At 38.3% G+C, this 13,967-nt stretch overlaps 1 protein-coding gene across 6 annotated transcripts in view; it reads left to right on the forward strand.

Moving 5' to 3' along the window:
- TBL1X (transducin beta like 1 X-linked) overlaps positions 1-13,330 on the forward strand; it is a 255,757-nt gene extending 242,427 nt beyond the window's left edge. For all 6 annotated transcript variants that reach the window (XM_067553003.1, XM_067553005.1, XM_067553004.1 and 3 more), the window contains 6 exons: positions 2,275-2,396; positions 4,156-4,230; positions 6,046-6,173; positions 7,625-7,790; positions 8,781-8,882; positions 9,411-13,330. In XM_067553003.1, the coding sequence (XP_067409104.1) occupies positions 2,275-2,396; positions 4,156-4,230; positions 6,046-6,173; positions 7,625-7,790; positions 8,781-8,882; positions 9,411-9,437 (620 nt within the window). In that variant the 3' untranslated portion in view covers positions 9,438-13,330. The remainder of the gene's footprint in view (positions 1-2,274; positions 2,397-4,155; positions 4,231-6,045; positions 6,174-7,624; positions 7,791-8,780; positions 8,883-9,410) is intronic.
- The last annotated feature ends 637 nt before the right edge of the window (positions 13,331-13,967 follow it).

Genomic DNA, 13,967 nt, shown 5'->3' on the forward strand with positions numbered 1-13,967 from the left:
AAATAGTATTCTCTCTGAATAGGAGCACATTTGAAATATAGCCATCCTTCAGGAATGATGTGCATCTACACACGTCATTGTGGTTCCTTTTATACTAATTGGTAAATTGATTAAGTTTTCCAATATAATGTAATAATCTCTATCTGCATTACAAAGAGTTCAGGACATATCTTCCACCATATGTACTATGTTTTTCATTGGACTCATGAGGTGTGAATGAATTACGGTGTGTGGAAGCTAATATTATTGTTCCTTTCAGATTGATTATGTTACATTGACATCAGTGGGATTTGGATCAGATCCTTGTGTGAGGCTTAGGTCCGGTCTTGCAGCCCACCTTCCCCAGAGCAAACTATTCTGTGGCAGGAACTTGTGTCTTGTATAGGGAATGTGTTATATCACCACAGGCCTTGAGTAGACTAGGATTTAAAGGAGTGATGTTACTAATACACACATTTTAAAAGTTGAGTGTGAACAAGGCACGTTGCCTTTAACGTCCTAATCAAGACCATTTAAAACCTTGCGTGTAGCCTAGGCTTTAACTTGACCTGCTTAGCATGTGTTAAAATTTGTACTGCCTTGCCTATGCTAGATTTTTAAAACATGTTAGTTAGCAAGTTAGCTAACATATCCTAATTAATACAATTTGTATCCTAGTCTATTACATTTTGAAACCTGTAGTTCTTGCTTTATGTTAAATGTTGTTGTAATCTCTTTCTTAAGCAGTTGGCTAATAACCATTGTGGTCATTAGACATCTGTTTTGATAGTCAAATTACTCATTTTCATACAGTGTACTTGGCTATTATTGCCAATACATTTTATTTACTTATTTTCTGAGTAAACATGACTAAATAAAATAAACCACACTAGTGAATATGAAATTCTACCAATATTAGGGGGTCACCCCAGCAACATTTTTATTATTCAAATGACACTTCCTTTGCAATTCCATAATTTTTGGTGGATGCAGCTTTCTGAAAATTACTTTTGGACCATAATTCCTCATACTTTCTATTAGCCCCTAAAAAGGGTATAATATTGTTTATGATTCATCTTTATTGACTTTAAAACAATGATGCAAAACTGCAATAGAAAAATAATGCCAGAGAATCAGTGGAAACAAAATTCTGGGCTGCTTTGTGATATCTTCTCTGACCATACAGAGCCCACATCTCTACAGTGATATATCATAAACATGTGTGCTTTCCTTGCCTTTAGCTAAAACAGAAATTTCTCCCCCTGTCACTGAATTCCTCAGTTTTGTCATTAATTCTATAAATGACGTTTTTATGTAAAACATTTCATCCTTCCCAGTATAGCAGAACTTCTTTTTTAACTGAGAGGGTTAAAGAAAGCCCCATGAGGGTTCACAAGCATGTTCTCTCCTGACATTTTTAGACACTACACACATTTACTCTAAGGCGCTTAGGTTCATGAGGATAAAGCCAAAATAAAATATATTAAATGTATTAGTTATTTGGTTTTCCAAAGGAGATATGCTTCCACCTCAATGCTTTAAAAACATTGCTCAGAACAACTCTGGATAAAGAATTTACATGGTCTTGCCACCATTTTAATGATAAGCCTACATTATATCCTCGCCCCAAATAAATTCCACTGTAACCTCTTTCTAAATCCTGTTAGATTGTCATTGTTACTGACACATACGTAATAAGTGTCCTGAGAAAGAAAACTAATATCTTTGTTAGCAGATCTCATTCCATCCTTTAGAGGGCAGCTAAAATCTGTCTTTGGCAACAAAACAAAGCAAATGTGTTAGGCCTTGTCTATAATCAAAGTTGCACTGGTTTAACTTTAAATTGATTTTTTTTTTAAATTTAGTTAAAGAAGTGGAAAAATCTTTGTGGAAATATTAATTTGACTTAAGCCAGTCTTAATCAATTTATTTTAAATTGGTTCCTTACCAAATTAAACTGCATCTATATATAAAACAAGTTGGAACCAGATTAACAAAAGTGCGCACAACTATAGGTTTAAATCTGGCTATCACTTACGGAGCCTCACAAGAAGGTGCCATAAGAAGCTTCCATAATACCTGTTGCTAGGTACATCATAAATTGAGTCCCTAAAACAACTGCTGTATATATTTTTTCATACCTGACATCGACATAGCAATGAACTGTTCCAGATTTATAATAGGCCAGTCACTATTTGGTTCCCTTGGTCAGGTTGGTGGCCTGGGGAGAATGATTTGGGTAGTTGTTTCTTTGCCCTGTTCCCTAATGTTCACTCTTTTGTTTTTGCTTCACAGCCCCTGCTCTGGATGTAGACTGGCAGAACAACACTACTTTTGCCTCCTGCAGTACTGACATGTGCATTCATGTATGCAGACTCGGCTGTGATCGCCCAGTCAAAACCTTTCAAGGACACACAGTAAGTTTAAATAGTTTGCATTTTTAGGACTCAGAGTCATTACTAGTATGTGACCCTGGTGGTAGCTGGTGGTGATAAACAGTTTCTGTGTTCTAGGACCAAAGGTGTTTATATCCCTTTCCTTCCCCAAAGACATCATCTGCAAAAATGACTAACTGTCTTTGAAAAGAGATTCACTGTTCTAAATCAAAACGTGAGGCAAAACCTGCAGCTTAAACAGAGAAGGCATTTACACGTAACTACCTCTAAAAACTCAGAGTCATCATTAAAATTTCCTCTTCCACTTTTTTAATCCCTTTTACCATATGCGTATTACAAATGAAGGGAACAATTTACTTTTAACCATTGTTCAGTTTTAGAATTAATTGGGTTGAGTCGAATAAGATCCGTTAATATGTACTTTCCTCATCCTTCTGCCCATGCCTATATACTGAAATATATCCCTCTTTTTTTCCTCTTCTTGACTATTCTCTTTGTGGTTATTTAATGGTAGGTAGAGGCTAATGTTGCTGACTTTCTTTCACAAGAACACTGCTGGCCTATTCTACCTTGTAAAATCACTTAGTAACTCCCCTCAACTGGCCACCTCCCCCTGAGGGAGAATTGGTCCATATGGAGACTTGTTATTAATCATGATGGCTACAATCCTCAGTTAAGCTGGTCTTTTCTCAAAAAAGTGCTACTGCCTCCACAATATGCCTTCATCCATACGTTGATGTTTTCTGTTGAGTGGACTGACTACTGCAGTCTGCAAATTCTGCTCTCAAATATGCATATGCAACTCCTGTTAACTACAGTTGAAATTGTGTGTCTGTATCTGAGGGCAAAATGAGTTAAAAATAGTTTCAGGTACTATCTCTGCCACTGAGCGCTCCTCCCAATTACAGTGTTCTGATAACCACAATTTCCTCTTTTAAAAATGCTTTTCTTCTCCCGTTGCCATGTGAAAGACTCATAGGAAGCGGGTGAAACTGACTGACTATATACGGAAAACAGTGGGTTTGATTACACAAAGTGTTATCAAAATACACAAAGTAAGCTGGAAAAAAAAAAGAAAAAATTGTTTTCCTCTCATTTCATATAGTTACAGTCATTGTAGATGTTAATTGTATGAATAGTGAATAACCATTTTTTCAGACTGAAGGGTGGTTTTGAAGTTGATCCAGTTTTAAATGCCAATAGCCAGTGAATGCTCCAAGTTGCATTATGTCTTAGCACATTAGTATACACACTGGTATCTTTTGATAGAGCAACTCCCCAGAGGTGCAGTGTCAATGGAATATTTGGGAATAGTCCATAAAACTTTGTATGTGTGAGTATGGGTGTGTGTGTATATATATTCTTTAAGAAAAATATTTGTTAGATGTACAGAATGTAAACCTCACAAGCTGTTTTAAATTAATTAATTGTTGCACCATGAAATAGTCTGGGACTAGGTTTTATTGAATATTCTGTCGTATGTGGGAAGAACCTGATGATTGCCAGACTTTATTCCTTCCACCGGTTGTGTCAAGAACATGGTAAATAATTGTATGTATCATTCACTGATGCACACAAAAAATTGGTCTCCCTTCCTAATATGTATTTGGATAGTGGGATGTGGAAAGAGATGTGTTCACCTTTAAGGAAATGAAGAATGTAATGTTATTTTCAATAGTTTCACTTGTTGGAGTGCTAAAGCTTGAGTGCCCTCTTCTGGGTGCTAGGTACAATGCAGGACACTTGAAATGTTCACTTAGAAAATCAATCTGTATTTCAGAATGAAGTCAATGCAATTAAATGGGACCCTTCTGGTATGCTACTAGCATCCTGCTCTGATGATATGACATTAAAGGTAATTTAGTTTGATGGCTTGCCTGAAGACTGTTTTGTTTTTTTCCCCTATAGAAATTTACTTTATAAGGTTTTCCATTCATGTTATTTTAAAAAAGACCTTTTTGTGTCTGTTTACATTTTTCCCCAGCATGATGCTACCTTTTCACTAAAACTCTCTGCATGAATGCTGTTTGCATCTTACCATGTATTATTGAGTGTTGTGATTGAAATAAGAGTGAACAGAGAGAAGCAGACAGAAAACTGAAGCATATTATTTCAATTAGTATCTACTGTCTAATATGTCATTGTCATGGAATTATAGCAGTTTGAACTGAAGACCGTATTTTAGGTCATCCTGTCTCCCTGCCAACACAGGATTGATCCTCACTGTACATTAATAAGTGTTTTAACCACTGTAGTTTACAATGAATACATTAATGATGTTTTCACCATTTTGCTTGAAAGACTGTTCCATAGGCTAAAGCCTAATCTACACTTCATAGTTATACAAATATAATTATGTCAGTAAGGAATGTGATCTTTTGCTGATGTAGTTATATTGTAAAAGCCCTAGTGCAAATGCAGTTATACAAGTGTAAAGAATGCCTTACCCAGTATAGCTTATTTTGGTTCTCAAACCAGAATAAACTGTACCAATACAAGCATCAGTATAGTTAAAGGGGCAAAACTTTTAAGTGTAGACAAACCCTAAAAGGATATCACCATTATACATTATAGACTCAGAGACTTTAAGGCCAGAAGGGACCATCATTATATTTCATATATATATATATATATACACACACACACACATATCTCAGTTTCACCCTCTAAATCTTTGGTGCTTTATACACTTCAGGTATTTGTTAGATGGTTATACTGTCCACCCACAGCCACGCTATCCATATTTATACATATTGTTTATTCATTTCTCATAATGGTTTTCTCAGAAATCAGTCCCTTTAGTTCCTTAATCATTTTTGTTGCTCGTCTCTGAATTTCACCCAATTTCTCCAGTTTTCTGTTAGTGAGATGTCCAGAAGCATGTACTATTTCCAGATTGTAGTCTCACATTCCTCATTAGTGATTCTACACTGCTGTATATGTGGCTCAAAAGCACATTGGCTTGTTCTTCTGCTGCTAATTTATATCCAATGAGTCTGCATTATTTCTTGTCCAGTATCTCTCTGCCATTGAATATCTGTAATTTTGGATTATTTTTCCCACTAAGGAGTAGTTTAGGGTTTTTTGGATTGTCAGGCTGCTGCAGAACAGTTTGACTATAAAACATGTCATTTCCATTCAACTTAGTCTTTGTCTGATATTGAAATATTGACCTGTGTAATGCTGCATAAATTATTGATTTGATTCCATCATTCATGTTATTAAAGACATCAGTAAAACAAAATCAGAATACCAGCAGAATGCTTGGAAAAATCAAGGTTCAATTAAGACATACTTGAGATGATTTTGACAAATTCACACAATGATTGAAATATAATATAACATAATATAAATTCAGGTTAGATTCCATGGCCAGGGCAACAATTGTCAGCTTCATTTGATCTGATGAATAAATTTAGTTAAATTTGCAGGGCCTTTCTTTCACAATATATAATGTAAAGTGTGTGGATGTATGTGGGGCAATTATCAAATTGCTATGTTAGTAAACTAAATTTAAATTCCTTTGATATGCTGTGAGTGTGCTCGCAATATACACACAATTGTCACGCGTAAGATACAAACAGAATAGGAGGGATTAAAAACCAGTGTTTGAGAAAAGATTGCAAAGTTTAGATACCTGGCTGATTTTTTCCTGATTCACCTCATGTAGATTTGGAGTATGAAGCAAGATACATGTGTACATGACCTTCAGGCTCACAGCAAAGAGATTTATACTATCAAATGGAGTCCTACAGGACCAGGCACCAGCAACCCAAACTCCAACATCATGTTAGCAAGGTAAAAAACAAAACCTCCTCTTGCACATATTCCATCAGTCTTACTGATAGTTTTGCTAGGCTATCTGCAAATAAAACTGAAAATCGTTTCTGTTAGCAGCTGAGAGGGGATGGACCAAAGAGGAGAAATCTTATAATAAACATGGAAAATTAAGCCATATAGGGCTTAATTTTTAAACCACTTTAGTTAAAAGGTATAGTTGCCTCTGCACCCAGCAAGTAGGCATCTGGTTTATATAAATGAATTTATTTAATTGAAGCCCTGTTGAATAATGTGTGGATCTGGCAGTCCAGTAAACCAATTGGATTTGCCCTAATGAGGGACATCAAGCAAAACTACATGGATATTGATTTTTTTTATATAGTTCTCTTAAGTGATGTAGAAAAACCCATGTGGTTGTTAAATTTTCACTTAAAGAAATCCATTCAAAAAACTTCATCTAGTTTTAGACATCTGTTTAATCTTAATAATGTCAATAGATGAGTGGACAACTAGATTAATTGGCACATAATGACTTTATCTTTTATGTGATATTATAACAGAGTTGCCTTTGAAATGTATATATTTATTTTGTTGGTCAAGTAGTTTTGTTTTGTATGGAGAGGAGGTTGTTGGATATTTGTATGCAATACAGGGGATTTCTCCTGTCTTCTCTTAGTCCACAATGTTGGATTTAAATGAATTTTGGCAAGAAACTATGAGTGACTTCTGGGTGGAGAGTGAAAGAAGGTAAAGGACCATTGCGTTAGAGAATATGAAGCAAAATTCATTCGTTAGATGAGAGACCAAATCCAATTAGGAAGAAACTTTCCTTGGGGCAGGTTATCTTATAACTGTCCAGTACAGAGTTACTTCAGCCTTCCTCTGAAACAGCAGGTACTGGCCACTGTCAGGGTATGTCTACTCTGCAGACTCCGCAGCGATCAATGCAGCGGGATTGATTGAGTGGGTCGTATAGACCCGCTCAATCGATGGGAGATGGGCTTTCCGGTCGACGCCATTAGCCCATGAAAGGAGTAAGGCTACGTCGATGGGAGGGCATCTCCCAGCGATGCAGTGCCGTGAAGACACCACAGTACGTCAACGTGAGTACGTCGACAGGAGGATATGCAAGCTACGTTATGTAGCTTGCGTGTCGACCACGTCCCCCACCAGTGTAGACAAGCCCTTAGAGACAAGACACTGGATTAGATGAACAGCTGGTCAAATCCTATAAGGCATTTCCTATATTTCTGCTGCTACTCACAGAATCCCCCAATGAAGCCAAAGGCTCCAAATACACACATCCACCATAATAAATTTCTTTCACTTAAGTGGGTTTGATAGAAGTATTGGTGCACATTTGTTTGTAGGTGGGAAGTGTCCTCACAAATTGTTTACAGTATCTTTGCAAACCGCTGATAGACAAGCACCCAGTCTAGCACGCACTTGTGTTTGGCTCTTTCCTATAGTGCTTCATTCGATTCTACTGTTCGGCTGTGGGACGTTGAGCGAGGAGTCTGCATTCATACATTAACCAAACATCAAGAACCGGTCTACAGTGTAGCTTTTAGTCCTGATGGAAAATACCTGGCCAGTGGGTCCTTTGACAAATGTGTCCATATATGGAATACTCAGGTACTCGTTTGATTCGGAGGCTCTAATGAAAAATGTTTTATAACAGCAGAAATTATAAATGGAAAATGTGTGAATCTATATTTACTGAATTTGTTAACTAAGGTGAACCTGATTGTAGCATGAAACCAGTTTGAGCTGATAGTGTGAGATGGTGAGATACCTGTCCTTCATGTTTTTATCAAAGGTTCATTGAACATGGAACTATGCCAAGAAAATCAATTGTCCCAGTTTTATTTTAGTGTGTAGATGAAACTGCACTGGGCATATGAGGCATGTCAAGATGTTTTGCCAGTGCGGTAGCCTTAGGGCTTGAATTGGTTCTTAGATGTGATTGATGCTCCTATTAAGCAGCAAGCTGGGTTCATGTGAGCTTCAGATGTTCATGTGAGCTTCAGGACTAATTTTTAGAGTACTGCATATTTGTACAGAGATCATAATCACAAAGATAAGTGGATCTGATGGTTGTACAGGATAAGGGGACTCTGAGGAAAAGTGGGATACTTCTAGTTACTCCTTTCCAGACTAAAATCCAGAAAGCTCCTTGGACAAAGTGTCTTCTTAGCAGGGCTTGCTCCAGGAACAAGCTGAATGATTTGAGCTATGCTTGTTCGTGCACAATATTATTTTTTCCTATGGAGTAAAAATGTTCAGGACATGAATTTTACATTCTTCTTTCTGTATTAGAAACCGCAGGGACCCTCCTGGCAATGAACTGGTGTGGTTCCACCAGTCGGTGGGGATGGTGGATTTGGGACAGGGGTACAGACAAATATGTACACTGCATGGTGTGGATCCCAACTCTGCAAAGGGCAACTGGGTGAAATCCTGGTCCCACTGAAGTCAATGGCAAAACTTTCATTGACCTGAATAGTTCCAGGATTTCACCCTCGGTAATTGTGCCTCACAGCAAATTCACAACCACAAGTGCTCACGTAAAAATACAATAAAATGTCTTAAGTGTCAAATGTTGCAAATGGATTTGCTTTCTAGAGCGGAACTCTAGTACATAGCTACAGAGGCACTGGAGGGATCTTTGAAGTCTGTTGGAATGCTAGAGGAGACAAAGTGGGAGCAAGTGCGTCAGACGGCTCGGTAAACATCTTATGCATTCGTTGTAAATATTTTGGGGGAAATCCTGTGGAGAGAGTCAACCCAATGGCTATGCACTGTTGCTCTCTTTGAACAAAGTTCAGAGGTGGGTTGGTGGGTTCCCTTATTTAGGACCCAGTTCAACGCTCCTGGAAGTAGATGGTGTCTTTCCATGTACCTGAAGGTGCTTTGGATCAGCCGTTGAATGCCCACTTCCCTGATTGCCATCCCTGAAATATATTTATGATTAAATGACAAACACTACCATTTCTTTCTCCGTCATGCCCATTAAAGTGCAAATCCTACAGATTGTCATGTAGAACCATAACAAGTAGAGATGAGAAACACCTTTTACATCTTCCAGCCCATCAGCTGGTGAATGGAGAATTCTCTCCCACTCAGTATTCCATAATGTATTGTCTAAGTTACTGGTAAATTGCTTTATTACATAATTAGAATTTGAGCGCACATGTATTAAGAATCCTTCAGAAATGTTTCTAAATCTTGGGTCTTTTCTCACTGCACCTCTAGGTCTGTGTTCTAGATCTGCGGAAGTAAAGGTGAAGTGTTTTAGGAGAAATTTCAAATGGACCAGCAGTGAATGTGTGGGGAGAAGCACTCTTCAAAACTATTCTTAACAGCTCCAGAACTGTACAAACTTGAAAAAAGTTAGTGTGTACAATGAAACCAACCCTCTCTGGCCACAGAAGTCCAGTATTTTGCCCGTAACCTTCATCAAGGAGTAAAAACACAGTCACTTCAGAGGGGGAGAGGATGGTTTTCACCTGGAATATTCAGCCTTGGAAGCATGAAGCCACCAACTAGAGACTGCATTGTTTGGTTTGCATCTGAGAACTTGCTTTGATGGCTGGAAAAAAAAAAGCTGTGCCAAAAAATAATAATAAACAAACAAACTAAGCAAAATGCTGTGATAAACCAAAAGGGAAAAAAAATCCTCCTCCATGTGGTGTTGTATTTTTTTCCTTCCAATTTGGACACTACAGTCGCTCTCCCAAAGGACATTCAAAGACCAGTTTGTACTGATGAAATGCGCAACTTTGTAATCACAACACTTTCTATTTTCTAGACTACTTTTTTTGTTCAGTGGTTTTTCTATCAGCTGGAATATTGTGTCCTGGAGTATCCCAGGCTTAGGTTGGAATGGATTTTTTTTCCTTTTTTATTTTTCCTTCCCTTCTCTTTCTTGTCTCTCTCTCTCTCTCCCTCTCTCTCTCTCTCTCTTCCTCCCCTCCTCCTCCCCCCCAACCCCCGTGCCCACAGTAGATGCAGCCAGGTGGACATAATAACAAAATTTTTGACAGTCTGCTTCTCCTCTTTCTCTCTCTCCCCACCCCCTCCCCCTATTCTTTTTAAATCCTCCATGCTTCAGATCTTAGCATCTCAAGGGCACTTTCAGCAAATTGTGTAATAAGTGCTTTATATAAGAATGCAGTGCTGGGGAAGATTTTTACAGGCGAAAGATGACTTTTAAGAGAAAGAACCCAGTGTATTTTTGGAAAAAAATATTTTTTATGTTAAACATAATTTTAAAAGCCTGAAATAGCCACCAAACGTAGTCTGCTTTGTGTAATTCAAGGAAAAGAATGACTCAAGTGGAATCCAAGGTACATTAAAGATGCAGTATCATTTTTATCTCCTTTATCTCATAAAGTGCTGTAAGAAAATATCATTTCATACAGCAAATATCAGGTTTGAAAAACAACAACCACCTCTTCCTCCAGCCAAAAGTTTACATAGTCTAATTTTCTTTCAGTAGCTGTATGATTATGTACATTTATTAAAAGAATACAGAAGTTTGCGATAATATATACAGAATTCATATCTTTGGGGCCATATACCCAAATACCTGTATTAGTTAAAGAAAAACAATTGCATATGCTCTTTCCTACAGAAATGGTCCCAAATTCATATTAAGGCTTTATTTTGTCACTCTGTCATGTTGACTAGTATGTCACTCCACTAGTCATCCCATTGGGCTAATTCTCTTCCCATTAAGTCAATGGAACTTTTACCAGAGATTTAATAGGACCACTTGCAGTGGGAATCAGTGCGTCCCTAGAAGCTCTGTATCTGACCAGGAGAGGATTCCCCTAGTGAAAGCACTCCAGAATGCAGCTATCCGATTGCCTTCTAAGAATGCTCTGCAAATTATTATGACAGAAGGGACAGGATTGGGGGGGGCAGCAGAAAAGGTGTTCCATGGGTAGGGTCACAGCATACAGTGCTGTGGAAATTCCCAGCAGTGCTGCAGAAGATGGGGCCACTCAGGGAGGCTGCTGTAACTTAGACAGGTCCTCAGAGCTAAGTCATGCCAGGGTCTTCTCCATTCCCTGGAGCAGCCCAGGATCAGGACAGTGCAAAGGTGGCTTAAAGCCACCATAGCACCTCCATAGTCCCACACTGTGAATTCAGTGTACCTCTCAGATGTACAGCACAGAATTTCACCCATTTATTTCAGTGGGGCTGCCTAACGAGTAATTTGTAAGAACCTGTCCCATAATGCTTAAAGTGGGGCGAAAATGCCCAAGTTACTCAGGGCAGATCTACACTAGAAGACTACAGCTGCGCTGCTGTAGCTTGTCCAGTGAAGATGCTGTATGCCGATGGGAGAGCGCTCTCCTTTGGACATAATTACTCCACTTCCATAAAAGGTGGAAGCTATGTTGGCGGAAAAGCATCTCTTGCCGACAGAGGGCCGGTGTGGTCAGCACTTAAGTCATTGTAACTTGTGTTGCTGGGGGAGGGGTCTTTTTCACACCCCTGAGTGACATGTTAGATTGTCTTAAGCAGTAGCATAGACCTGCCCTTAGTATATGGAATTAATATTTCATTTTATCTGATGTTTTTCTCTTTTTACTATGACATACTTACAGTATCTTGGTCTTTTCACTGGAACTAACCACTGCTCACTCATCGCAAGCCGTGTGATGTAAGATTGTAGATCAGAAAGTAATTAAAATAATTAAAACTATTAAGATTTTTTCAGTCCTGAGATAGAATAATTGATGTTGAATTTTGGTTATTAATTGCTATCGCTCTCTTTTACCCCAAAGAGTGGAAGGTGGGAAGAAGGCAAGAGTTATTTTCCTTGAGGTAATAAATTCATAGAGAAATACACTTCAGATGACATTTTTTAACTGTTTTATAATAGCTGCCTAGGCTGACCTGTTAAACTCATGATAGGAAAAAGAGTACTTGCTAGAAGAGAGAACTGAACTTTATAACAGAAGTTCAATGGGGTTTTATAAAGGACTGCTGATTTGATTACTCAATAGTGCCATTGTGCGTGTGTTGTTAGCATTTTAAGCCTATGCATATGATGCATGGGAGCCTGGGGTTGAATTTCCGAGATTAACAGGAAAGCAGCATCTGTTGGGGGATTGCAGAAGACATGCTCAGAAGTGTGCTGCAGCTCGGGTTTGCGGTTTGTCTGACTCTTCAACAGGCCAAACATCAAGACGTGGTGATATCAGGATAGGTAATTTTAGTTCAGTTGCTTTTGTTGCCTGGCTTTCTTGCTACACAGATGTATCTAAATCTGATGGAGCCTGTTCCAGGAATTTTAACTTGGAAATACTTTGTGGGTATCAAAGAAGTATGTTCCGTTTTTGAAATGATCTGAATTAACACTGTCTTCCCTCTGCTGATGTACATAGAAGGAAGAAAGCAAGTAAAACACAATTTCAGAATTTGGCAGTATCAAAGGCACTGTTGTCCCAAAGAAGAATTCTGTATATATACACATTTTGTTAGCCTTCTGCAGACTAACCCATTCAACTTTCTGGAGACTTACAGGAATTTTACCTTTACTGGCTGCATGGAACTGGCCTTGAGATGAGACAGCAATCTTTGAGTACATGCCCAAGCTACCATGTGTGGTAGAAGGTTATTGCATCTTTAATGTAGAAAACACTGAGTCCCTTATGGGGCATTAAAGGGCCTGACACTTACAGGGTTAAACACGCACTAACCCCATGATACATCTTAGGAATTTCCTTTTGATTTGTTTTTAAAAAGAAAATAAAAAATCCTAGGTAATTTTAGAGCCAAGTGAAGTGCACTTTGTCAAATGTAAGGGTCTGCTTTGGTTTTGGGGTTTGTTTTCTTTTTCTTTTTTCTTTTTTACCTTTATGTTTTTTTAATTGTGGTTCTTTGTCAATTGCAGAAATGTTCTTTCAGCCACTCACTGAAATTTTGAATTCTGGCTTCTGCAGTTTTTATTGTCTGTGTCAGACTTGCAGCCAGACTTGGTTCTCATTTCAGCATTTCCCAGATTCTGTTGAAACAACATCAAACCCCTATTTTGTTTCCCCTCCACCTGCACTCTCTCAGAAATCACCTTGTGTATTGTAGCTCATTTGTTTCAAGGAGAGAATCAACAGATCATATTCAGTGTCTTGAATAAATTGCTATATTTTGATATTAGAGAACTCTGCGCGTGTTGTTCCTTATTCTTTCTTGGCCATTAACTTTTTGCTTCCCACATTCAGGAGCTGGGAGGAATGTGTCAGAATTCAGCCAAAAAAAAAAAAAAAAGGGGGGGGGGGGGGGTAATAAGTAAATATTGACCAGTCCAGGTGGTAAGGAATCAACTTAAGGAAAATACATATAAAGCACTTTCAAACCAAAATAATTGTCCATGCAAAGGGGTTAAGTGTCTAAACCGATTTAGAGAAACTACAGTTTTCTCCCATAGACAAGGCCTTGAATCCATCACATTGCTTGAGATATGGCACCTTGACCAGTGTAGGTGTCATAAATGCAGATGAGGCATGCCCTTGTCTACAGGTGCTGGTTGAGGTTTTCATAGCTCTTTAGAAGATTTAGATGCACATCTTACATTATTTTTAATGTATGAAATGTTGTTGTAGCAGCCATATTGGTCCCAGGATATGAGACAGATATGGTGAAAGAGACATGATTTCAACCTCCACACATCTGAAGAAGAGCACAGTGGTGCTCGAAAGTTTGTCTTTCTCACAAACAGAAGTTGGTCCAAGTTGGTCCTCACCCGCCTTGTCTCTCTCATGAATTGTAATAGAATATGTGTATAAATTTCCTAGGTTC

This window comes from Emydura macquarii, unplaced genomic scaffold, assembly GCF_026122565.2.
Source record: "Emydura macquarii macquarii isolate MOO-44397 ecotype Brisbane River unplaced genomic scaffold, CSIRO-AGI_Emac_v2 contig_1424, whole genome shotgun sequence".
Lineage (NCBI taxonomy): Eukaryota > Metazoa > Chordata > Testudines > Chelidae > Emydura > Emydura macquarii.